The 27,219-nt window shown below is 36.4% G+C and overlaps 1 protein-coding gene across 1 annotated transcript; it reads left to right on the top strand.

Annotated features, from left to right (window-relative positions):
* The first annotated feature begins 1,061 nt into the window (after nucleotides 1-1,061).
* Nucleotides 1,062-26,893, top strand: LOC108775879 (bicaudal D-related protein homolog). Its single transcript, XM_018542336.1, has 5 exons — nucleotides 1,062-1,304; nucleotides 22,860-23,192; nucleotides 24,087-24,256; nucleotides 24,988-25,309; nucleotides 25,885-26,893. The coding sequence occupies exons 1-5, from the start codon at nucleotides 1,062-1,064 to the stop codon at nucleotides 26,494-26,496; spliced, it is 1,680 nt and encodes a 559-aa protein (XP_018397838.1). The 3' UTR covers nucleotides 26,497-26,893.
* Nucleotides 26,894-27,219: the final 326 nt, after the last annotated feature.

Raw genomic sequence — 27,219 nt, 5'->3', positions numbered from 1 at the left:
CATTTTTTCAAATTAACGATAGGTGGTATGTATTGTATTTCTACTCTTTTTATCATTAACGTGATAACGTTAAATGACATCTATCACTAATTTGAAATAAATAAGATATCTTTTCTTAGTGCTGAAGCGTCCATAAACAAATCTTATAAAAAATGATTTATCCAGTCAGTGCTTGCTTGATAGCAATTACTTTTTCATCGTGCGATACTTCAATAAAATCTCTATATCTAATAAAAAATAAGAAATAATAAATCGTAACAATATAATAAATTAAGAACAGAAAATTACACTGAGAAAAAGATGATTGCAGTTACCATAATTTAATTATAATTTATAGTAATTTATAGTTTTAGAGTTATAACGTATTACTATATCGTTATAGAAATAATAACCTTAAAAAGGAAGCTCTTAATTATAACTACTTTATCATGCAATTATATTCACAAGTATCAAAGATTTTCTCTCAGCGTATAGTATATATAAGTCTACTCATTATAATTATATGTTGTAAACACACATTTAGCTTCATTAATCATTCATTTATAATTATTATAATTTTATCTTAGCGGCTTAAACATCCTTCACAATTCATTTTTGAAATTATATTAATAAAAACATTAAAAACATGTTCTACACAAAGTTGAACTCGGTTCCTCGACTCGGTCAAACTAGTTTGTCGGGTTTAGTTCGTTTAATTTTTAAACGCCACGTATCCAAACGACTATACAATATCATACCGTCTGCTTAGCACTTCGAGTGTTAAACGTAATAAGAGTGAAAACCTGGAATTAATTGATTTCAGCTAATCAATGGCGTTCGATAATTTGACGCTGCCCACGCACGACCACGCGATGCCTACGAGGGAAAGTCGATCGTGACGTCACTAACATTATCACACCGTGTCCGAATACAATTGACGTGTTGTTGCCGAAGTGTACACCTGACGCGGTTTCCTCCTCCTTCGTCGTATATCGATCGAGAACCGCGAGTTCGTTCTGGTGACGGAAACAGAAGTGACGTTACGTCGTGCTGTGTCGTGGAAGGAACACCGATAACTCGTGATGTTGCCGAAGAAAGACAGTCAGACGGAGCCGTACGCTCTCGAAGATATGATATCGGATCTGCAGGCGAGGAGGCACTCGTTGGATCACGAGGACATCGTGCAGGATCCAGCCGAGTTGCTGAAGCAACGCGAGAGAGACCTCGTCCTGGCTGCTGAACTTGGCAAGGCTCTGCTCGAAAGGAATCAGGAGTTAACGAAGCAGACCGAGACCTTAGTCGAGGAATACTCCGCCAAATTAGAAGTGAGTACATATTATGAAAAAAAATTCATTGAGAACGAAATATATCCGATAGTTTTGACGTAAGGAAAAATTTAATATGCGATATACCATATGTTTAAATTATAGCGCATGAAGTGAACGCGGAGTATTTTTACTCGCGTTTGCTCTGGCGAATTTGATTTTTTATTTAAATTTTTGAGAGTTCAATTAAATTCTTTTGATTAACACAAATTTAGTTGGCACGTTCGTTTCATAATTGGTTTCGGAAGAAGAATTTACCTTAGAACTGATTACAGACTTAGAAAAAGATTATTATTTCTTCAATTCAATACAAACAGACAAACGATGAAAATATTAATAAAATATTAATAAAAAATGCTGAGATGAAAGTTGCTTATTTGTGCGAGATGCACAAGTCGCTCGGCAAAGAGAGATTTATGAAAATGTAATTCGAGCGTTTTCTCTCTTAAGTGCGAAATACATAACTATACGAGAATAATTTATCGTCCACGCCAGCAGTTAAGAGATAACGCTTACATAATTTTTTGCTCGGAGTTTATTAAATAAAAATTAATTAGTGCAAAGAAAGAGAGAGAGAGAGAGAGAGAGAGAGAGAGAGAGAGAGAGCGCACCGAGTTTCCGATTTAACGAGGTGAATTTTATTTTCGACACGCCTGCGGGATTACACTTCGTACGAGGAAGACACGGAGAGCTGAAATAATATTTGTAATAGAAAAATACGCTGAATCTGGCTCTGTTTCGCATATATATAATGCAATACGTTCGTTGCACGTGTGCAACGGCGCAGCAGTTGGCGCGTTGCAACTTGCAACCAGCTCGTGCTCCACTTTCGCGAACGTTATAATCCTCCTTCGATTTTATATCTTATTACATTGCTACCAGTTTTATGACGAAATGGACTCGGAAACCTGAAATGACTCACTGACCATGTAAACATCAGCTTTTCGAGGATCTGCCTATTGCGACGATTATAGGGACATCACTAGACGTTTACATTACTAAACTTATCGCTAGAACACACATGTTTTATCTGATTGATAAACTCGTTAATTGTATACAGATAATACGTTTTTGCGAATAACTTTCAATATTTTTATCTACTTAAAGTCAGATGTTTCTTTTCGAAACCTTTTAAGGCTAATCTACTACACTTTGCTTCTTATTTTTTTTTGTTTTTTTTTTGCCTGTTTACCTTTTATCTTGTTCCCTCGTTTTTTCTCTCGCCCAAGATAAAGTTGACAAGCTTGGAAGAGACAAAAAACACATGACTATATATATATATATATATATATAGAAATAAAATACATGATTTTATTATATATAGAAACCATGGGTTTCGTAGATTATCCGTTCAAATCTGTTATTATTAGAATGTCAATCTTTCGTGAATATTGCAGTTTATTTCATCAGGGCGAGGAGCAGTCTGATAAAGATTACGTAAGACAGTAAATTGGTACTGATTAGGCTACTTCTTGCCCTGACGAAGTAAACTGTAATGTTCACGAAAGATTGGCATTCTAATAAATGAATTTGGATAGAGATAACTCGCGAAACGTTTAGCTTTCATATAGAAAATTCCGATAGAAGTCTCAAAAGTACATATAAGCAAGATATACGATTATTCACAAAACAGTTACGAAGAGGAGAGGAACAAAAGACAGGAAGCAAGAAATAGGAAGCAAAGAGTACATTGCAGATTAGCTTTTAACAACAAGAATCGCTCACGTGTCATTCTATAGAGTTAAATGCATCTCGTTATCGATCGATCGAAAGCATGGACCATGTCATTCACGCATCATTAAACGTGATGAAAATTGCCGACTGCATTATCGCAAATTACTAGTCACTCGTGTCGCTGATGTAAATGCAGATCCAGAGATAATCGGACGAAGGTTTTTCTCGGCATTTACTTTCTTAACAATGGCGCAGCCGAAGGTCCGAGAAACGGACGCCGAACAATTGCAAAATTAAAGACAGTTCTAACGTTAACCGGCCGGATATATTTTCACCTTCATGTTTAACAGGCACGGTCGCTTTCCAACATTACGCTACCGGCCGGCGCGGCTGCGGAAAATTTGTTGCCGTGATGTATGCGAGCATGTAGCGCGCCGATTACATAAGACAATAAACAACGCGGAACTCGTTGTCGGAAAGATCGAAAATGCGTGCTGCGCCTTTTATTCGAGAAATGAGGGACAAATGAAATAAGCGACGAAACTAATTGTAAGCCAATTTCGGAAGTCAGAGGATAGAAAAGATTCCTATATTTTAATTGTTAATATTAAGGCAGGAACATTTTGTAAATAGACATAGATTTCGTAAACGGAAAGATAATTTACTTTAGAACCGAATGCAGATGCAAAAAGTTATCATATCATTTTTTTGATTAAATATATACACACAAAAGATAAAAATATTAATAAAAAATACTAAAGTAAAAATTTTATTTATACAGGCTGCACAATTTGCTAGGTAAACAAATGATGTATGTATCAATAAACGATATGGTTTATTAAAATTTAAATTAATTAATTAAATTAATTGTGCTTAGAAGCTGCAAAATTTGATACATTTTCATCAACGTGTTTTATCATAACGCAATCTTTCTACTTCTCTTAATGTGCTATCACTCGTTGTTGGAATAAATACAATTTCTCTCATTTTATATAATTGCCTTTATTTTACGGCTGTTTGCATGTGATTACCTTAAATGTTTCGTTTCCTCTTTCTTTTGTGTCTTTCCAAGAGATAGACGACACTCATGAGACATCGAGACGGCCAAGCGAGACGGTTAGGGTTACTCATGTCCGCCTTAAACATCAAGCTGTTCATTTACCGTCGAGTATTATTATTGCTTCTCTTGCAATGACTATTCTCTCCTCTGCGAATCACAAAGAAAAGAAAAAAAAAATAAAGTTCAGCGAACAAAAATCACTGAGAATTTTGTTCCAAATCGAGACACACAAGTCTGAATTTCAAGTGTGTTCTTCTTTCTTCTTTGCCATGATTTGTAGACGCGATCAAAAATTCACCTCCATGTACAACACAAAATCAAAATAAGATCAAGTTGAAATCATATTTTAATAATCACAATAATTTGATACATTTGTAACAATAATTTTGAGATAAATTTTTGACGTGACAATAATTTTTAAACGATAGTTTTGAAGTTATAATAAAATCATCAAAAGTGTACTGAATCATTATAATTTTTTCTGAAATAACTTTAACTTGACATCATATAAAATTATTCTATTATGATTTTTGGTGTTTTATCTATAAGTTGAACAATAATTCTTTGTACCGATTTTCGACGAGAATACGCGACATGCTTCGTTGAATTAGTATAGAAAGAATGGTTTTGCTGAAGTATCCAAAAATTGAACTAAATATAGATTTGAAAATAATTTTGCTTGAATCATCAAAATAATTATTATGTAAGCCGTTCAAGCTGATTGTTAAAAAATCAACATTTTTTGTAGCATTAGTTATTTCTTACATAATTATTTTGATGCTCTATAACAAAATTATTTTTTAATTTGTATTTGAGATACTTCATTAAAATCGTTTTTTTTTTCGTGCAGCGGAAATTTGTTCAAACAAGAAACTTTGCAATCTGCACCGTTTATTTCCATTGCTTCGAGCGTTTTTATTCTTTTCATCATTTATACGTTTCTCGTAGATTTCGACAGAATTAGCGTAGGTTGCGGCAATTCGGTTGCTCAGCAGGTAACTAACACTGTTTATCTAATTGAACTTTCCTCTTTGTCTTTTGTGGTTATATTTCGCACTCGCTCTATGCCGGTGTTATTTAATTCAAAACTTGGTGTAATCGTGTCTTAATAATAATAAGCATCCGGGGACGGGGTTCACGGCGGCGCAGCACCCGGCGTTTCGTACATGGACAACGCTATTCCTGTCGACGACCACGGAGAGCCATGAAAGCGTGGAAACAAGCCACTTAAGCAACAACCAACGGCCCCAAAGACAATGCCCGGCACTACGCTCTGCCTGCGTCTGCCTACCCATATTCCCCTATCTTTCCGTATTCTGCCTGTCACCTTATTTTTGACCTCGGTATTGAGAAGACTTGCGCTTACTAGTGCCCTTTAAATCGGATCTGGACAATTACCCGTTACAGAAAGCACAGCTACACCTAGATACGATGAGACAAGCAACGAGCGATGAGAGAAGGCACGAGCCTCTAATCTAGAGTACGTTCCACTTGACGCTCGCAATGTCGCGAGCGTCACTTGTTTTTGTTCAACATTTGATAAACAATATACAGAAAAAAGTGTTTGGTTGTATTAATTGAAATAATTCCAAGAACATTGCAAGCGCCAAATGGAATGTAGTTCTTTTCTGGGATTAAATATTAAATATTAAAGTAATAATTAATAACATTGAATAAAATTAATGTAAGGAACAACGAACATAAATACAAATTTTTCATCTATTTCCCGATAATTAAATATTATAATAGAATGTTGAATATGTAACACGATATATTGAGATATTTATTTTAATTTTTGCTTGTGGTGTGTGCGCGACTTAGAATGGCTACCGGAATCACTTTAAATTTTTTGCATTTATACATTACACTTTCTATAGTGCACCGACAATGAGAAATAGCACGATAATAAGACATAAGCAGCAACCAGTGAAAACGCTAATACTTTTATCAATATTTAAACGTTAAAAAGTAGTTAATTAAAGTAAGAATATAGATTATATATTGTATTAATATATGACACGAAAAGAATGGAGGACCACAGTCGCAACACTCACAATAGTGTCTCCGCGAGAAAACAGTCGAGAAGATAACTACCTTCTTCCAAATGACAATACGTGACTCCCTTTTTACTTCCGGATCTAATTATTCTTTTCTGTGAGGACAGATCTCTTCGAACAAACCGTTCTCGCGGTTGTATGTAAAGCGAGAAACTCGCCGGAAAATTTTCTAATTGCTCACCTCTAATTTCTCACTATTCAAATAACATTTACAACTGTTTTTCCTTTCTACTTTTCCTCGACATGTCTCTGAATATTTAATCGATAGCGATGAGTAAGACTTAATTGCGTCATCGTACAAATGTAATGTGCGCCTGCACCTGCTTGACGTCACGCTGTTATCTGTGACGCCTGGTCAATGTATGAGCATGTTTATTCGTGTTCGTATACCATTTGAACGCACGTTGCATGCGTAAAATATTAAGCGTGAAGGCGATAGCACGTTCCAGACCGAACGTCAGTGGTGGGGCCATCTAATGTTTCCGGTTTCGTCTTTAATTAAGTTCGCCACGCTTGTATATGGAATAATCGCAGTCCCTTATACAACTCGAATCGGTTGAAAGCATCGCGAATTACTGACAAGACGTACGTATCGTTTCCTCGACCGATCGGCTTCCAGTCATTCCGACTCATAATTCGCTATCAGTTACGCCAAACGGTAAATTATGAGTGTGTATAATTAATGAATCGCACGCGAAAAATCAATTTTTGTGTAGAATTACTGTTTCCATCTTCGTTGATAAATGTGCGAATAATTTAATTAGCAACACTTTCCTGAAATTAGATAATTATTTTAATACAAGTTTTTACTTTTACATCTTAAAAACATGTAAATAATTAGATGCTATAGTTGCATTATTATCAAACAGACGATTAATTAAATTACCTCGAAGTAGTTTGTACTTGACTTCTACTAATATTATTATTTTATTTTATTTTGTTTCCGTATAATTATTGACTTAAATGTATATTTATATAAATATGATATATATACATTATAATTATAATTATACATATTTACTTAAAGAGAATTTAAAATATTTAATAATTTCTCATTAAATGTTTAAAACTGGAAACAATCAGTTTATTTTATTAAATTTGCTTGAAATCATATTTATTCAAAGGGAAACTTAGAGAGCCGTATATTACGCCGCTTTCCTACCACCTGATTTACGATGGCGTTAATTAACACGCGGACAGACCGTAGATTATTTGCGGTCGTCATCTATCACCGAGAAAATCTCCAAGAATCCTGCTCTTGAAATCGAAATGCGGACAAAAAAGCGCGCTTTCGTCAAAATTACACTTTCATCTTTACGCGCGTGCTTTTGCGATGCGAGAAAAGAAATGGGTCGCAATCGCGAGTCGTAACGAAAGCCGTTCCAAGTCAGTACAGTGCTCGTGGTTGTATAATTGGTCGTCTGAAAGCAGACTGCTCGGCAGTCCGATTCTCGCCAGCGATAAAAAGCAGGTGTTGTATATACATGTAAGCGTGCATGGTACACGCTGCGCTCGGCGGAGAGGCTGCGCTTCTTCGCGCTTTGAGAAAGCCACAGTTTCGCACGCCGCATCTCTGAGACGTCGACCTGGGAATCTGTGGCTCGCTCACGGTATAAAAATCGAGATCACCCATTAACCTTGAGATGCAGGTGTGCTAATTAAGCACACTTAATTAGACTGTCACGGTCGACATTGGTGTCTCGCGCTTCAATTCGGGGACGAGAGAATAGGATCGAGGATTTGCATTGCTTCGATGAGATGTAGTGGCTGCCACACAAATGTTTTCGGCTAACGAGTAATTTCATTATACTGCTCACAATTAGATAAAGAATCTTTACAAAGAGAGAAGAGATCTAATGTAGAACTTCTTAATATATAGCCTAATACACAGAGAAAGATATTCTGATTAAACCAACAAAAAGACCTAACAAGAATAGTATTTATTTTGGTGAAAACAAACAAAATGTATCAGAAATTCTGTTCATTAAAATACCGTTTTTCTTGAGTTCTTTTGTTGGTGCGCATAATTAGAACATTTTTCATATAATCCATATATTACAAATATTGTTATTTATCATTGTTTTAACATTTTTCGGTCTACTTCACTTCACTTGACTTACATTAGTACTGTTTAAAATATCATGTTTTAAAGTTTTTATATTAAATGATGATATAAATTGCAAATCAGTGACGAAAATTATCGTAAAATTATTTGTTATTTGAAAATTTTTAACAGTCGTATTTCTGAGTGACATGTTTTGATTCTTTAATTTCTCAATAAGTAAGAAAAGAATTTTTGCATATATAAAAATATAAGAAGAAAAGGGCTATGAGCCAAATATCACCAACAGTTAAGTAAAAATTTGTCATTTAATTAAAATATAAAAGAAAAAATTTTTTGCATATATATATTTAGTTTTTTTTATTTTTGGAATGCATGAAGTGTTCTATAATAAAATGCGCGCAGCAATTTACTTTTATCTAATTCTGAGCAGATAAAATAGAAGAAATGAAGTTACGAAGGCACAATATAAACACCGACAAGATAATTCCATGTAATCTATTGTTACCAATGAACGGTGGCAGAATTCATTATGCAACGAAAGAGTACACAATAGTTCCGACCGGTGGTTTCGAGCGGAGAGAGAAACGGAATGTGATGTAAATGAAGTCACGTTTGGTCTAACTTGCTCGCGTACGCATCCTGGAGCTTTCTCAGGTATGCCATAACGAGTTAAACGATGTTTCTCGCGACTCAGCAAAGCAGGAGAGCACGCGAGCATCGCGATCAACCGACTATGGGCCTGGCGAGATGATAGAGATAATCTCCCCAGGAGGGAAGCGTGACTTTTTCATCGTAACTTTTTCCATCGCGACTTTTTCCGACGAGGAAAAGTCATCTTTTTTTATAATCCTCCCTCGGGCGATCCAACGCTCTCGAGCAGTTATCTAATTGTTATATTATACTTCCGGCGGGACCTTTCTTGCCTCGCATGAGTGCCTACGAAAAGGAAATTTGTCCGACCACGAAGTTTGAAAATTTCTCTTTGTGTCAGAAAACGATATCTTTCTTGTTTTTTCTCTTTCTCTCTTTCCGCGCGGCACAATGATAATCGTCTATCGATGATAGGATATTCGCAACGAGATTTGCATTTAATTTCAATCCCGTTTTCTTCCATAATATTAGTTTCTTCTCAGTTTCTTTATTTTTGTATAGCATTTGCAAAGCTGCTATTTATCACGTATGAGTTCAACTTTCTAAAAAAAATAAATCGCATAGGAGAGATGTATAGAATTCTGCAAGATTGAAAAACCGTTATCAAGTTTCGTTCCCGAGGCACCCTGACCCAGTTCGTTCTTCAGGCCAGGTTCCAGGCCGTGAAGCAAACACTGCGGTCCGTATCGGTACGCAATAATAGTCCGCAGCCACGCAGGGCTAATTACAGAAGCGCAAGCGAAGAAGAAGTTAGCGCTCGGAGGACGACGAGCGGGATCGGCACGAAGCGGACCGGAAGGCCTCGAAAAAAGTAGACCGTTAGACCGAAACCCCTCGAGAAACGTTCTACCCTCTTTACTCTCCCCTACGCTCTTGTTTAGCCGCGTGACCGTACAATGGTCGCGTTTACGAAGTCGTCAGCTGTGTTGCGATTGTTTCGTACGGTTGCGCGCGGCGAGACCGCTTTTTCCACGTTTTATTTGTGCCGGCAACAATAGAGGAGAATTGTTATACTTATCTTGCTTTGCGTCTCCTTTTTTCTTTAAAGTAGGATTAGAAAGGCGGAATAAATTGCGTCGTTCTTCGTTAATATTAACAAAACGAGAGGCCAACTCGGAAAAAGGTCACTCCACCTCTTTCTCATTCTAATTCTTTAAATACATATACGAGTAAATAACGTTTTCATAACATTTTATATTCAAAAGCTATGAGAAAAAAAATTAAATGTCAGAAGAAAATACAGTTTTCCGCTGGAAAAATTATAGTGTAACGCTGGTGTATACTGAGCGCAATTTAATGCAAAACAATTTATATATTTTCAGTATTAATAAATAACTTAACTCTTTTAATTACATATTCTTCGTTATCGTATGATAACTTTAAAAGGATTAATTATTTATTAACACTCTCTCTATAAATATGTAAACCGATTTGCATTCGATTACGCTAATATTGCACAGTTTTGCTCAGCGAAAATCGCTATTAAAAACTACATGATTTCAATGAAATATGTTTAAGGAGTAACTCTCCAGAACCAGGATCTATAACACTGCCGTTATCGCGTTGTTGGTTCTGTAAAATTTAATTTATGTTAGGTAATTAAAAGGCAGTAATTAATTTCAAGGAACCAGAATGATATAACTTGTATTTAAAAAAAAATGAATACTAAAACAATGATCCAAATTGGTCAAATGTATAGATAATAACAACAAGAAGAAAAATTGCTTAATATTTTTCCAAGTGATTTTATAGAAGTGTAACTGATATTAAAAATTACTTACTCTAACAATAAATATCTATTAAAAATATTGAACAGCAGTGTTTTTAATATTAAAAATAACTAATTAATCACTATATCTTCTACAGCATTAAATTTCTGTAGGGGTGATTTAAAAATGAATGGATCTCTTCATCGTCAGCTCTGAAAGATTAATAGAAGCTGTTACAATCTAATCGTCGCAAGGGACGATTTTTGTCTGAGTTTCACCCAAATGTCGTATCTGGTCGTATCTGATTAACAACTATCCGACTACAGATAGCACCGCACCAAGATGTCATGATCATTTCTAATGTGTCGGTGCAGTTTCTAATGAGTGCATTTAACGTCTCCGCCGAGTATTCAGCCAAAGAAATTATTTCAAATACCGGGAGGTAATTGCCGCGTGATTGTTCCTTGAATCGTAGAAAGTTGAAATCCCAAGATATGGCTCTTCGTTCAGCTGCACAGCAGCGATAATCCATGATTTCCTGCTTCCATGATTTCCTAAATCCCAAGATATGGCTCTTCGTTCAGCTGCACAGCAGCGATAATCCATGATTTCCTGCTTCCTCTTGCTCTTTTTCTAAAATAAGATAAGGTAAGATTAACTCGTTAAACAACTCGAGCACTCATGGCTTTAATGCAAATGACTATCACTTCGGAAGAAAAAAAACACCTAGCAATACGCTATTATCCAGCCCATAATCAGAAGGTTAACACACTTGCGTACCGTTAAGCGACGATTAAAGTGATTGTTATCCCCTCTTGCCTCCTTCACAGACTCGTTTTTCTTGGTTTGCCGGTACGGAACATCATGATGCCGCATAGGCGAACTTTGTTTTTGTACCGTTAACCACCCATTCGAGTTCGCGCGATTGTTACCATCTCCTTTGTATGTTAGGGCAGGACACGAAAAGGGCGGGATGTTACGCGGGTGGAAAGGAGACAGCGTCGCGACGCTAAAAGCCCCGTTGTCGTAAGGCGCAAGAAACGGATGGTGAATGAGAGATCGGTAGATTAGAAAATCCGCAGCGCTATTACGGTCGGGAGCTGTGAGCTATACTCTCATTGTTCTCCTAATTGCATCTCTCGCGATGTGTCTCCGCGAAGAAGAGAATAACAAAGTTCCCGCCCGCGTGCACACGCACCCACAATAGCTAGTTATATCGCCGTTGTTTCACCGTCTCTCTCTCTCCTCTCTCTCTCTCCTCTCTCTCTCTCATCGCTGTCTTTCAATTACAGATGGCAAAGCTATCGTTGAGAGGTGTAGGCTGATATTCATAGTCGGTTCTGACTTTAAAATCATATTAAGTAATGCTTTAAAATGCTAATACTGCTCTATTTGGCTTGTGACATCTCAAGACTGTACTTAAAACTTAAGACGGTCTTAAATATAAGATCCGACTATGAATATCGGCCGTAATGATTATCCCGAAGGTCGTTTTGACGTGACTTACCTGGAGTTACTTAATACTGAATGTATTACAGAATTGCATTAAACATACCTCGAGTAATTGGAGAACAATGTCTCTATCTCTAGAACCGTATCTTATTTTTCCGCTCCTTGTTTTTAATGGATCTTATCTCTTATCTTAATTCTGGAACAGTACCGTATGTGAATTTTATTCCTATGTATTTTTTAGTTTAGTATACAATTTTAGTAGTTTAAAATAACATTTATTTTATAAGATTATTTAACATTTAAGTTTTTTTTTACATTAAAGTTTAACTTTAAATATATATGTACAGTAGATACAAAAAAGTGTAAAAATAATACTTGCTCAACTACAACAACGGATTATTTGGAACGAAGCGAAAAATTTTAAATGATTGTACAATTTGTATGATTGGTAATAAGGTTTTAAATTTAAGTAAAAAAATTTGAATCCTTCTCTGTTGTATCGCCATAAAACGGAGGTTTATATCTTATACTTTAATAGAGAGGACATAGATGTGTAATTTTCATAACTGTATGGAAAGAATGATTTTGCTGAAGTATCTAAAATTTAGTTAAGTACAACTTCGAAAATAATTTCGTTGTACCATCAAAATAATTATGTAGAAAAGTCAAACAAAGTGAGCAACGCTGCAACAAATTTTGACAGTCTAGCAACTAGCTTGAGCTTTCTATATAATTATTTTAACAGTCTGGAAAATAATTTTCAGAGATGTGTTTAGTTAAATTTTTAGATGCTTTACCGTAAAACCGTTCTTTCTGTACGTAATTGTGAGTTAAATATAAATTTTCACCCAGAAGAATGTTAATGTAAGTAAAGTTAATAGTATGCCAGTGTCAAAAAAATATCATTTGTGAGATTTAGTTAGTGCCGTTGAAGTGTTGTATTATAGCCAATTTTCCAAAAAATACATAGCTTCCTTTCTTTCTTTCCCAGAGAAAGTTAGCGTTTCGGTTTGTTTCACACCGCCTACACCGGTCGCCGAGTGTCACGTTGCGGTTTGACATGCGATAGGTCTTATTCTCCGTGTGTCGCGATTTACCGCTTGTAATATATATATTTTTTTTACCGGAGTAAACGGAAGAGACCGTGCTCTCTTTTGTTTTGTCTCTCACGATTTTCCGCGACTCCACTGACCCGATTATTTTGCTATCTATCGCGCTTGAGTAATATTATTCTACACGCGCGGAAAGTAAGTCGCGCGATGAGAAAAATGCATATGAGCGCACCGACAATGCACACAAATTACACGGCGGGCATTGCCTGTAATATTCTGTTATTGCGTCTGAGTGTCTCATTAACGTGAATCGTCGTTTAATTAAATATTATGCCAGCCAAGTTTCTGCTCGCACGGTCTCGCCAAGTAACGTGAGCTTCTTCGCGATCAAACTAATAATATTATGACATCATATCTTCCTTCAGACGATATTTGATATCAGCAGCGTCGAGAAGTCATATACCATGACAGATGAAAATTTGGCCGCGAAAAATCGTGCATTCATTTTCATGACTGTCGTTCGCGACGACGATACGACGTAACGCGGCTGTTAACCCGTTTATTCAAACCAGGTTGTTCTAGGCGTTCTAGGCCAAGAATTTCCTACTTTACCGTGAAATCGTCACTGTCGTCTATTCTGGCATCCGTTTAACATAACTGAAGCAACAGAAAGCAGGGCGACCTGAAAACGTTCAAGAAAGAAAGTAAAGGTTCAATTTCTTTTGACGAATTTTCTGTTGGATGTTGAAGTTTCTTACGATCTGAATTACACGTTCGAGATTTCGTCCTTTATTCGTTCATCGAAATTTTCTCGTTATCAAACAGATGCTAGCGATTTACTCAAAGTGATTCGATAAGATAAAACTTATCTCATTGAGCATACAATTTCCAACGGTTCGGAGAGAATGGTCGCGGCCTTGAGAGACTTGCGAAAGTGCAAACCGCGCGAATTTCGTTGGTATAAACACGGTGATTTAACTGTCGATGAGTCATGCGTCTTTTATAAATTAATAATGACCACGATTATATGGTGACAGGCGGACTGATTCAATTAATTAGCGCTTATACCTCAAGCTCACGTAAGCCACTCGTGTAACATTTTTAATCAGATATCCGCTAACGATCTGTCGCATTTTTTTACATAATTACTTAACAGTACAGTTGCAAAATTACATACTAATGTTTTAATCGTTATAATTTTAGCGTCTTTAGCCGCGACTCGCTAAGATTATTCATTGTATTAGCGCTAATTGGGAGCATCGACATTTAAAACATTCTGTGATACTTTTATATGAAACGAAAAATTATTAAAAATTCGCGCAGTAGACTAATTATTTTTAAAAATCTTATATTGCCACATGATCCAAGAGAAATATTACAGCACTAATTAACAGCTAAAATGTTCCAGCTATTACGTCCATGTATATGCTCGTTGATAACAGTGAGTCCTATTGTAATTACAACAGATATATTTCAACGAACGCTACTTCATGCAAGACTTTACAGTCGATTGCTTCACCGTTGATTAACGCTAACTGTAACTAAGTGCATTCTCTTATATACCGCAGTTATGATGTGATCTAGAAACAGAGAAGGAATTCAGTATCTCATGGATTCTCGATACAGCAAAGAACGTTCAGTATATATCGTCAATTATGTGATTATCGAAAATTGTTGATGCACGAGATTGAGCCACATAATATGTTCAGTGATGAAAAATCACTTTTTTTGTATTTATATATTATATTGTATTTTTGTATTATAATAATAAAATCAAATTTTGTTTTTCTATATTAATATAAGAAATGATTTTCACATTGGGAACGATGTTTAATTTAATAAATTGGAATTCTTGGAAAATGGACGAATTAAAATTTTCTGGTTAAAAATCAATATTAAATTTTAATTGACATAATTGGAGTTCTAATAGTATAATTTTCTGATTTATTCATTTTCAAGATATATTTCTCATTACCGTTTAAAAACCTTATATTTTTAAAAACTTTATATCAACATTTTTCAGTAATAATAGTCACTTACTACAATCGTATTCTTTTCTTTGCCATATTATCACGCCGACAAAGTATTCCCGAATACTCCACACCTGACAGCCGTGACTTTATCGTAATTAGCGCGTATCATCAAACCGCGTCTTAATTACATACGCGTTCGTGCATACGAAACAGCGAGGGGGAACCAACTTCACGATTCGCTGCAATGATGATTGCGCCTTGCATTTCCGCCTGGTCACCGTGGCTCGTCTTTTTACTTCCTCAGCCGCGAATGTGACATACTTTATTACATTAACATAAGTGTCGTAAGAACTGCTATCTAAGCAGCATTTTCGCCACTCGTTAATAAAATTGCATAATACGAGACAGGCACATAGGAGATTTTATTACGGTCCATCAAACATTAGATAATATATGTATCTCGAAGGGTTTTTTTCTATAACAGTTTTCAGCCGAACAGGTAGCGGACCGGAATTGCATTTACATTTGCGTAAATCACATGCACGTGGGACAGGTTATCTTATCGTGGAAAAATAACTATTGCGAAAATAAATCGCGGAATTACTCTTATTTTATTTTGCATATTAATGTGGCATATATCATAAACGTGTATTTACAAGAGGAAAGTTACGCGTACATCTTACAAAAGAAAATGCTTAACGAAGAAAATTAATGATACTTGACTTATCAGTTAAGAAAACAGCGGATAAGATTAAATTAGAATTCGTGAAAGGTGCATGCAAGTGAAATTATTAGTTTACACGCATTTAAATTAAAGTCAAATCATCTACTAAAAAAAAGAGATATTTTAATTAATTTTGAATACGTTTAGAGAAAGGAAGAGATAAAGGGAGGAAAAGAGAGAGTCATATCAGTGTTAGCTTTTTTAAATTTTACTATTCATAAAATAATTACGTATTTGTAAGGTATATCTTTTAAAAATCACAAATATTTATTTGTCATTCACAAATAAAATCACAAAATTATAAATATTTATGTTTTAATTAACTCGCACTTGTGTATGTGTAAGTGAAATTAGTTTATAACGCATTTAAATTAAATCCAAAAGTCAATGACAACAAATCAGTGAATTATTTTAATATCTAACAATAGTTGTTCGTTCGAATTCAGCGTGTTCGCGTTTTGGATTTTGATAAAAATAAAGTAGGATTAATTACATTATTAGGAGTAATAATATTTGCATGCGTCGCCGCGTTCTTTGCGAATAATTATAATAGCAACTCCGGCGATTCTTCTCCCCGTGGATCGAAGTGTATGAATAATAAATTCGACCACGCTCTGTAATAGCTATTCCTCGGTGGAAAGAACAGCCGACTGGGAAATTTTATCCCACGCGCGTGATAATGGAATCGATTAGCGAGGTGCACCGATCCAATTAACTCGCTTCTTTACATCGTCACGGCCGATAAACGCGCCGCGTGAAAAATTACGCAACGTTTAACTATGCGCGGTTGTCGCGGGTTTCTTCACTCTCGTTTGTGTACGGATTCATCTGTCGATCGTGGCTTTGTGCGATTGTATCAATTGACGAATATCCGCTTTAACTGATCGATAATTTAATAATCGCATCAGACTGGTAAAAAAAGTGTGAAGATACAACAATTCAAAGCAAAAGGAACTGCATTAATTATATAGAAAATGAGATTTCCATGAAATGAGTTACTTTTCACACATAATATAGCTTATATGTGGTAAACCAAAGATAACATAAACACGAGACTCAATAATGAATAGTTTTTAAGCTATGGTGTATCTAATCTATATAGAACATCTTTTTGATACGTCAGTAGCTTAATACAATAATTACTCATTATTGAGTTTTGTATCTGTGGCATTTTTTATTCAACTACATTATATGTGAAAACTATAGTTATAATGAACAAAAGATGTCACAAATATAATACAGTTTATAATGTACTGAACAAAAAGTGTCATAGATACAAGATTGAACAATGGATAGCTTTTGAGCTTTTTATGTTTATGACATTTTGTTCTTCATATCATAAGCTAATATTATATGTGAAAACTGTACTTGAATACTTTAGTGAATAAACAAAAGATGTGTTATAAGGCTATTTATTATTGAATATTTACCAAAACTATGGTTTTTCCATATAATACAGTTTACATATAATGAATACAAAAGATGTCACAGACACAAGGCTTAATTAATGGACATTATAGTTTTGTGTCTGACATCTTTTGTTTAACACATTTTAAACTTTATCTACATTGTACGTAAAAACTAACTCGTGTCTTAATTTTCCATATTATTGGTACAAGATCCTTTTGTTAATCTCAAATGGGTATATGACAGATTTGTTCTAGAATTTCATTGTCAAAATTAAACCGAAAATTAAGAAGGTGGCGGTATAAATTTTTGTCAGGAAGAGGCTTATCGAAGAAAACAACATCATTTCATATATTTATTGTATTATGAAATGATTATATATATACATTTGAAGAACACTCAATATATCCCTTTTCGCTTCTTCTTTGGAAATATCGCCAAATTCAGTGATTTCTTTATGAGAGACAAGTTAACTCTGGAGATAGGATAACTCTGTCTGTGCCGCCCGCGTTGGTTTTTGCTGGATACGTTCGTTCCACGTAACGGATGGACCCGGTTGCGCGCTAGCTGGCGATCACCGCCGGACTCGTCACAGGCCATTGCCTCGCGATTACGGACCTCCCTACCTTCGCCTTCTACTCCGCTCCGTCCGATTGCGCGCGCTCGGCATTATCGTTTTCTTCGAGGGAAAGTGAACGAGGTGCGACGCAATAATGCCTGCGCGTCGGTCTGGCTGGCCGCAACGCCACCGAGAGAATATATTATAGTTGGTGATTAATTCACGATTATCCGCAAAATGTCGTATCTCCCACGGTTGCCGCGAGTCATTTATGTCTGAAATGGCGTGCTGGCTTTTGTACGAAAAACCTTTGCTTCGCTTTGGATGTGCTATCTGTTAGTGAGAATCAACGATAAATTCGTTGACATTTAAGAAATTGCGAGAAAATCATGAATAATATATTATGATAAATCAGATAAATAATGAATAAAAAAACAATCGCAGCTGTTTTGAATTAATAGAAAATATTTTATTGGCATCTGACACTGAGCTCGAAATTTTTTAGCTCCATTTACGCCGATCGTTTCTCAGACATCTCAGTTTCAAGGCATGTTTGTCCCTTTCTTTGGAATAGCGGCACAAAAAACGAAAGAAAGGGGGGGGGGGTGCCCATTAAACCGCACATTGGCAAGCATTTGCGCCACTGATCTCACTTGCCATACCTTATAATTATAGATCGAACCAGGGCCGGAGATCGGTGTGTTTTGCAATAAGAGCGAAATATCCGTTTCGCTGCGATCACGCGACTTTATGACGGTGAACGAAAGTTTCAGAACACTCGAGCTCGAGACGGCGTGACGGGTCTCAATGGAGAACGCTTTGCGTCTCCGGCTCTCTTACTCTAAATTTGGTCCCATCTCTTTTGTCAGGAAGACTTAATTTTTACATAATCTCATATCTGCGAAATTTAGAAAAGAATTTTTTACAGGTATACAAGTACATTAAAAAGTAAACAACTGTAGATTAAAAAAAAATGCACAATTATTATATATATTTTATAAGTAATAAAATTGAAAAAAAAGAAGTCAACGCTGATAATATGATGTCTCTCTTTTTTCTCTCCAAATATATAATATTTAAAAGTTAATTATAACATATCTCTTGAATATTTTAACATTATAGGAATAATACATTTATAGCGCGCAGACACGAAAGGCACGACAGGCTCGACTAGATCGAAAACAGTAACGTATTCGTGCCAGTCGGGGCTCTTCGCGGTATATATGACGACCACGATGCACTGAATTTTTATTTTGCAATCTATCGAACTGTTATTTTACGGGATGCGCCGTCGTTCCTATCATCGATGCCGACACCGTCCTCGGCGTGTTGCAAGAACGGGACGAGCGAAGGATTGGGAATTAGACAGGAGTCGTGAGTCACGACTTCGGGATCGTCTCCACTTGGCAACGGCATTAAATCGCTGGTAAAAAGACGCAACCGTATGCAATTACTCGCGTTCGCGTGCGGTACATAGCATTTTGCAAATTGTAGACGCAACCGGATTGGCGCACCGTCGCCAACGTCACGGATCTATGACTCATTGCTTGTCGCGAACAAATAGATAGTGTATCATTCGACAGTGTTTAAGTAAATATAACGGTTATACGTTTAAGCTTAAGCAGACAAGAGCGAATCACACGCGCCTAAGTCGCTTATATTATAGAGATCCTCAAGTAGGAGATGGATATTATCCAGCGATATTATCCTGATTGGACCTGTGCTTAAGCTAAAACGAGAGATAGATTATACATAAGATAGATTGAGATACGAAGATATCTCATTCTATCTTTAACAGCTAGATTCAAAAAAATATGGTGTAATCAGAAGTTGCCTAAACTATGTCCAATTTCTTCGAGAACCTCTAGCTTGTATTTAATATGTTTCGCATTCTCATTAAAACCTAGTCGGGAACTGCTGTGCCAGATTTTGCACTGCGTGCCGATCTAACATGCTCTGAACTTGTAACGCAGTCTAAATAAATAATGTAAAGTGTGTGCTTCCAAACAGCTCGCACCGCTGCTCGCGGTCTCGGCTTGTCCGTCGGCCGTTTCAGAGCCGCTTGCATGCACCACGAGCAGCTCGGTCGCGAAGGAAGCGACGTCCGAGCGGCCGTAAAAATCGTTCGGTCCAAGTGTGACTCATCATACTCAAGAGATTTCAACGCGCGTGTTTCCGTGAGCACCGGTATTTCTGGCTGGTAGCGTATATGTGTTATACGGTGTCGTATCAAAGCACAAAAACCGCAACTGGAGCGGTGTTATTCGGTGAACGGGATGTTGTTGGAGATACCATGATTCATGTTGCGTCTAAGTCGCGAGGTGCAGTCTCCTTAGATGCGCAGGAATACGCGGCGTTCTCTCGTGATAAATCAATCAGATTGGATCCGGTTGGAATCGCAATAACTTGGTTTCGCAAAGAGGAACAAAATTGAAGACTTGTTTTAGTCTTTAATATTTTGCTACAGTTTTATTTTATATAAGAGATAAATATTTATTTATTATTTCGATAAACCAGCTAACAATGACATTATATCGATATTATATTATAAAATGTTATAATTTTCTAATCAACAATATAAGAGTAATATAACATATGTTGTACGTAACAGGAGTAGGAATGTATAATTAGAAATAAGAATAGAAATTATAATGTTGATATAATGTTATTAAAACGTTAACATTACGTTATGCTTTAAACTTTAAACATTAATTAATTATTAACATTATTAGAAAATTATAACATTGATGTAATGATTACATCAATATTATAATTTTCTATTATAATATTAGTTAACGTTTCAGTACTATATTTTTAAAATTTTTCTCATTCTTTATTAACACCAAACCTGTAATTTCTGCAACAAAATTTGTATTCTTCCGATGTTAAAGTATTGTTTGTGTAGATATCAATTGAAAGAATTACAAATAAATACTTTAAAATTAAACATGATTTATATAATTTGAAATAATATGAGATATTTTTTTTAAGAATCGATTTTAAATAATTTGCGACATAATCCGATTTGAACTGAGCATTGTTTATATCAGAAAGTTCTGTTAAAATTAATACTTAAATATACTCATACACTCTTAAGTAAGAAAGAAGAACAAAATTGTTGTAGGTATTAAAAATTGAGCATTACATTTAATTTCTGAAAGTTACATTATTAAACTCGACATGTAATTAGTATAACATGACATATGTTTCGGTCTTTGTATTAGACCCTCTTCAGATGTTCAAAATTTCGAAGAGGGTCTAATACAGAGACCGAAACATATGTCATATTATACTAATTACACATCGAGTTTAATAATGTAACTTTCAGAAATTTACGTGCTCTTTAACTAAATTTATTTTTGTTTGACTAATAATCCTTTACACTTTTTATCTCATATCTTCTGCAAAAATTTCTTGTCCTGTTGTCCGTCGAGCGATGTCTATTGTTCGTTGGCTTTCTGCGGACTTCGGGGATCGGTGAACTGTAGACCTGCGGGCATGCTGGCGATCGGTCGATGAGTAACCATGGGAGACCAAGGCCATGCCTTCCAACTCGATAAATCTTACCGATATCAACCTCTTTTGTACGCGAAAATACAATGTTTTCTAGACACGTATGTTTTACATACTTTATATGAACACAATGACGTTTGACAATCGAAAGTAGTTTGGCGATTTGTCGTTCTTGCTCTATTAGGTGACATAACATTCGAACTCTTTGTTTGTCTGATAAATATATATTCAAGCATAATTTTAGAGCCATTAATATGGATCTGTTCTTAACTTCATTTTGATGAAATATTTAATAATATTGATTTGAATTCAAGCAGTAATTAAATCATGATATGCTTGTTGTTTCATCACAAGTAAACTGCATTTAATCATGTTTTATCTTATTTTATCATTATTGATCTTCGTTTCAGACAGAAATTATTTAACCTTGATAACATGATGTGTGCTGATCCAATTCGTGATTACAGTTGAAATGTTGAGAAACAATGTTAGAAGAAAAGTATCAGAAGTTGAAAAATGAATTATCGATAAAGTAAGAAGTACATAAAATATTATTCTCGTAAGATTATATTACATTTCGTAATACGATTGCGCGAACGTCGCTTTTTAATCTTAGTATTGCAGTTAATTAACAGAAATGCCTCACTGCAACAGTAAATGAAGTTGATTAACACTAACGCTTCATTTAGAATCCACCCGTGTTTTTGCGATTGTTACGTCTCATTACTAGCCGCGATGCGCGTTATCCAGCATCAGGTTGAGAAACTCCACATGGGAACAAAGCGATTCACGTGTGTGGCTTGCCGTGTGTACCCGCAATGAAACCAGTTCTCGTATCGCGTCTTTTTGTTATGCACAAATGCATCGTGTTCGCACCTTTGTCGGCGGAGATTTTTCCAGACGATCTTACGTGCCGAAGGACAAATATTTCAATCTTTTCTTTTCTCTCAATTCCGATCCCCTGCATCTTTTCTCTGTTTAGTTTCACTTTATTCCGCGATAATTCGATAATTGCAGAAAGAAATGTTCGCGCCATGTACCTTTTTTCTTTTTAATCTTGGAAAGTGTTGGGTCTTTAAAGAAAAGAAAAGTGAGGTAGTTGGTCAAATTGTGCGTTTAATTGTACGTTAATAAATTTGCCAACTCCTTTCACCGAGTTCTCAAACTTTATCTATCTACATTATCTTGATCTTGTTATGCGTAAGTATGGATGTCGAGAAATGTAATATATGCATGTGCACTGACTCACGCCGTGAATTTCTTTTTTTCTCTCGGTTCTTTGAGTGACGGTTGAATGTAAGACGTCGATTTCGTGAAAGGAATAACCAACAGGTTTTTATGTCAGAATCCTTTTAAATACTAAAAATACCTTTTCGAAGCAAAGATTGTAAAAACTTGCGTTGTTCCGCAGTCGACACAAAATTAATAAGACCGACGCACAGACCTTCGCTTTATGCATAATGTATGAAGCATAAGAAAATCAACTAATCGGATCTTTTATTTCATGAAAAGGAAGGAAATGGAGAGTCTTAATTGGTTAATTTTCTTATGCATTATATGCGTTATGCGTTATGCAACACTCTGTGTTTTCACTCTTATTTGAAAGAAAAGAATTCATCGTAATTGCTAATCAATCCGAAACATCTTTTTTATGCGTAGAGTTTGGAGCAGGAAAGGCATCTACTGCGGAGGAGACTCGAAGAAGCCAGGGATGAAAGCGAGGCGAGGGCTTTGGAGTTCCAAACTGACGTGGAGAGCCTCAGGAGTCAGTTGGAAGAGCAAAATGAGAGAGCGAGGAGAACAGAACGCGATCAAACCACCCTTGTTGCGGAGTTGACGGCACAAAACACGAGGCTAGCCGATCAACTGAGGGAAGCTGCCAAACAGGAGGAGCAGTTGCTCGCGGAAGTGAAGAGGTTGAGAGAAAATTGCGCTCTCAGGAACACCACCCTGCAGGATCACGTCAGTAGCCTAGAGGTCCTCAGAGACGAGGTAAACGTTAATTTTTAATCTTGATTACATTATCTTATCATACATCATCCCAGTACGTAATTAAATCTTTTTTGCATATAAAAACTTGACTTTTTTCTATTCATTAACGAATTTCTTACCGTGGTTTCCCTTTCGCTTAATTGCTCTAATTGCGCGTGGAACGGAAACTATCGTTATTAATCATTATCCATCGGAAGCCGAGTAGTTCTCAGGTGGGGCTTGCTGAATAATTCGCAGCATCCTTTTTATGAAAAGGAAGCGGTAATCGTTGCTCGTGTTCGCACGTGAATTTTACGCGTACAATCTCTGGGAAAATTCTGTCATCGAATAAAAATGAACGTGACCCTCGTTGGTCGACCCGATTTGCTTCGTCTCGTCGTCCTTTCATCTCGCCTTATAATAGCAAGTATAGTAACCGGATGTCGATTCTTATGAATCGTTCGTGACGTGCATACTAGATGTTTATAAAAAAAAACTAGAAGTTTACTGAACTAGACGTGTATAAAAATAAATTAATACAAATATGAGTTGTATCTCCTAAACTGCGACTTGTTATACACTTATATTTTAACGTTACATTTTATATTATCTGCATGTTTCTATATAAAAAAAAATACTTTAACAGAACAGTTTTTTTTTTATTAGACTATCAAAACTTTTTGCAGCATTGCTTATCATGCTTGAGCATATTTTATAATTATTTTAATAAATCAACAAAATTATTTTTAGATCTGTATCTAATTAAATTTTTAGATACTTCAGCAAAACTGAGTGAACAGACATGAGAATTAAGCTGAAACTTAAACCAAATTCAAACAAAGAAATGACGGACGATATGAGAAAGCGTTGTCAATATATATCACTCATGTAATTTGCATTCATACGTCGTTTCAGGTACAACTAGTATCCGCACAAAGGACTGAATTAGAGAGGCGGTCCTTGGAGCTGCGTGAGGAGAGGGCCAGGGCTATCGCGGCTCTCGAGGAAGCCGAGGAGAGAGCTACGGCCGTGGAGCGGCTCGGCCACGAAGCGGAACACCGTGCCAGAGTGGCGGAGCAAGAGAGGTGAGGCTATAATCCGTGATCTGTACATGTGGCTATTATGATTCAATTAACATGCGGAGACACATTCAATTGAGTATGATCCATTCACAATTAGATATTTCGAATTCTACGATGTTTTTAAAATCCATTTCCACGTGCGTGACAGTCGCACCTTCACCGAATAAACGCCGGATTTTAACAGTAAAATACCTTATAATTAATTTTATTCATTGTATTTTCTGCTAATATCTATTTTGTACTTAATTTATATTTGACATGTTAAAATATTTCTGTCAGTCACCGGAAAATTTTTCAGCTAGTTTCTTTTTTTTATATGTATACGACATTCAAATGTATTTATGTAGGATTGCGGATACAGATTTGAAAGAGAAACGGTAAAATGTCTCTTTTCAAGGGAGATTTATGCTTAATTATTTTACGCAAAAGTATTTTAGTGCGCAAGAGTATATTCTTGCGAATCCGAAATAAATGTTTGCGAAAGTGGTCGATTTCTCAATGTTACGATTATTTTCGAATTCTAATATCGAACTTGCGAAAGTTTATTTTGCTTTATCAAACTTTACGTGGCCTAATCGTACGATAACATACTCAGCCGTTACTGTGAAATGCACGATCAACTGTCGGATGTAACATTAACGAATGTCCTTCTCGAAAGCAAATATAAACATTCTGAAGTCTAACCGAACACATAGAATATTAAATCTTCCATCTCCTACATTTATTACCTTTAGGGACGAGCTAGCGTCAGCATTGGCAGCTATCGAGGCAGAGAGGAGAGCTCGGTCCGGTTCGATACAAAAAACACCGAGGTCTTTGCAAGCAGAAATGGAATGCGAAGAGAGCGGCAATTCGCTCGGGGAACAGGAAGACGGAAGCCTGAGAACGGAGGTTGCGAGGGTGACGAAACGGCTGAGGGAGCTGTGTGCTCATCTGAGACGCGGGGAGGACGACTCGGGTTTGCAGAGCGACTGCGACGAGTCCATGCTGGTGATTAATCTCAACAACTCCGAAGCAGAGGTGGGCACCAACGAGCGGGAGACTCACTCTTCACCGGTAAGCAATTCTTTTCACATATTTTGTTAAATTATAAGTACACAGAATGACAAAAAATGTGACCACAAAGCTTTGTGTGTTTATCAAATCATCCAAGTAACAATTTGACATTATTTGTCATTATTTCATCAGAATAACATTAAAGAAATCATTCTAATGTCAAAATAATAAATAAACTTGCTACTTTGATAATATCGTACATATATTAAAAAAAGAAGAAACTGTGGGATATTATACTTATATCTTATTAAATATAAGGAAACTGCATCAAAAAAAATTCATCGAATTAAGGACTCTATTGGCTGGTAGAATTCATGAAAAAAATTGCGGCTATCGTTAATGCATGTCAAAGTGTCTTAAAATTTGTACATATATCAAAGCTATAGATTATTTCAAACGTTCATTATTATTTTATATATTATAGTATTTAATAGAATTAACATTCCAAAGTTTGTATTTTTGTAAATACTAATAATTTAATATACACAAAACGTTGTGGACATACTTTTTTGTTACCCTGTATATTATGATTACGTACAGTATATCTATTGTTCTATTAATGATTTTCTTCGTAGACAAATTGTCCGGGTGCGCTGATAGAACTAGTCGAAGAAGTCTACAATCTCGCGCTGTCAGGTAGAGGAGCACCAGGAGAATTAGGATTGGCGGTGGAACTTCACAGAGTGCGGGAAGAGTTGGAGAACTCTCGGGAGCAGTGCAGGATACAGGAGGAGGAACTGAAGCGACGCGGCGATACTATTCTGGAGTTTACGAGCAAGTTGAGCGTTTGCGAGACTGAACTGCGCGGTGCCAAGGAGGAACGTGACAGGGCGAGGTGCGATATCGAACATTCCGAGCTGACGAAGGATGAAATCGTAGCGAAAGCTTACAAGGTGCGAGACCAGGCAGTGGCCCGACAGAATAGGGTGGAGGTGGAGCTGGCCAGGACGCGGATAGATATCTTGCAGGCGGACAGTCAGCTGAAGGAGGCGATTAAGCAGAAGATTGAGCTCAGTCAGCAGCTGGAACAATGGCAGATGGACATGCAGGCGCTTCTGGACGAGCATGTACGGAGCAAACTAACTCCGACTTCGCAGATCGTCGCCACGAGCGAGAACTCGGACATGGCGCCGGCCAGGAAGAAGAGGAGCACCGGCTCGACGAAAAAGATGTTCGGCTTGTTTTGACGAAAGTGACGCAGCGCGATGGCTTCGCTGCATTAAGCCGAGCGATCGCGACTGACGTAGACTTGGACTCTTGGTTCCTGCGCAGCCATTTCGCAGAAAAGAGACGTTAGCAGAACGAAGAGATGATTGCGGAAAGAAAGTGAATTTAGGTGTACTTATCTTTTTATTATAAAAACCGTTCAATATCTCATGACGAATGGGATAACATTCCAGACATCTTCTACTCTGCTACAGTCATTATAAATAATGCCACTTGCATTGCACGATTGCAATTTATGGACAAGCATCTGGGACTAATCTCAAACTAGCGGTTTTGTGTAATTAAAATTAACACCTCGACTGGATACGTCTAGAGATTCTAAAGTAAAAGATAGGATATCATGCGTTTGATCCGCCGTCTTTCTGGACCTGCTTAAGGTAGAATGAGATATAGGATACATATGCATAAGATATCTACGCATTTCTTTCTATTTTATGCATTTCATCAAAAATTATCTAAACGGTGTCCAATCTCTCGCTTAAGGATCTCTCAAATAATAGATCTCTCTTATTTGAAGATCTGTAGACTTATCTGAATTCGTGCAAATCTCGGGATAAATGTTGAAGTATCTGGGTGCATGATGCGTGCGAGAAACGTTCATATTGAACACGGCGGGGAGTTTATTACATCGATGCTGATGCTCGTGTCGAAACCGTAATTCGAATTTAAGTGTCGTCGCTTGC

Source organism: Cyphomyrmex costatus, unplaced genomic scaffold (genome assembly GCF_001594065.2).
Source record: "Cyphomyrmex costatus isolate MS0001 unplaced genomic scaffold, Ccosl1.0 scaffold33, whole genome shotgun sequence".
NCBI classification, from domain to species: Eukaryota; Metazoa; Arthropoda; class Insecta; order Hymenoptera; family Formicidae; genus Cyphomyrmex; species Cyphomyrmex costatus.
This window is presented reverse-complemented; position numbering and strand designations above follow the sequence as displayed.

Coding starts and splice junctions, on each gene's coding strand:
- LOC108775879 (XM_018542336.1), top strand. CDS start 1,062: ATGTTGCCGAAGAAAGACAGTCAGACGGAGCCGTACGCTCTCGAAGAT. Junction 1,305..22,859: donor AATACTCCGCCAAATTAGAA/GTGAGTACATAT, acceptor TTTTATGCGTAG/AGTTTGGAGCAGGAAAGGCA. Junction 23,193..24,086: donor TAGAGGTCCTCAGAGACGAG/GTAAACGTTAAT, acceptor ACGTCGTTTCAG/GTACAACTAGTATCCGCACA.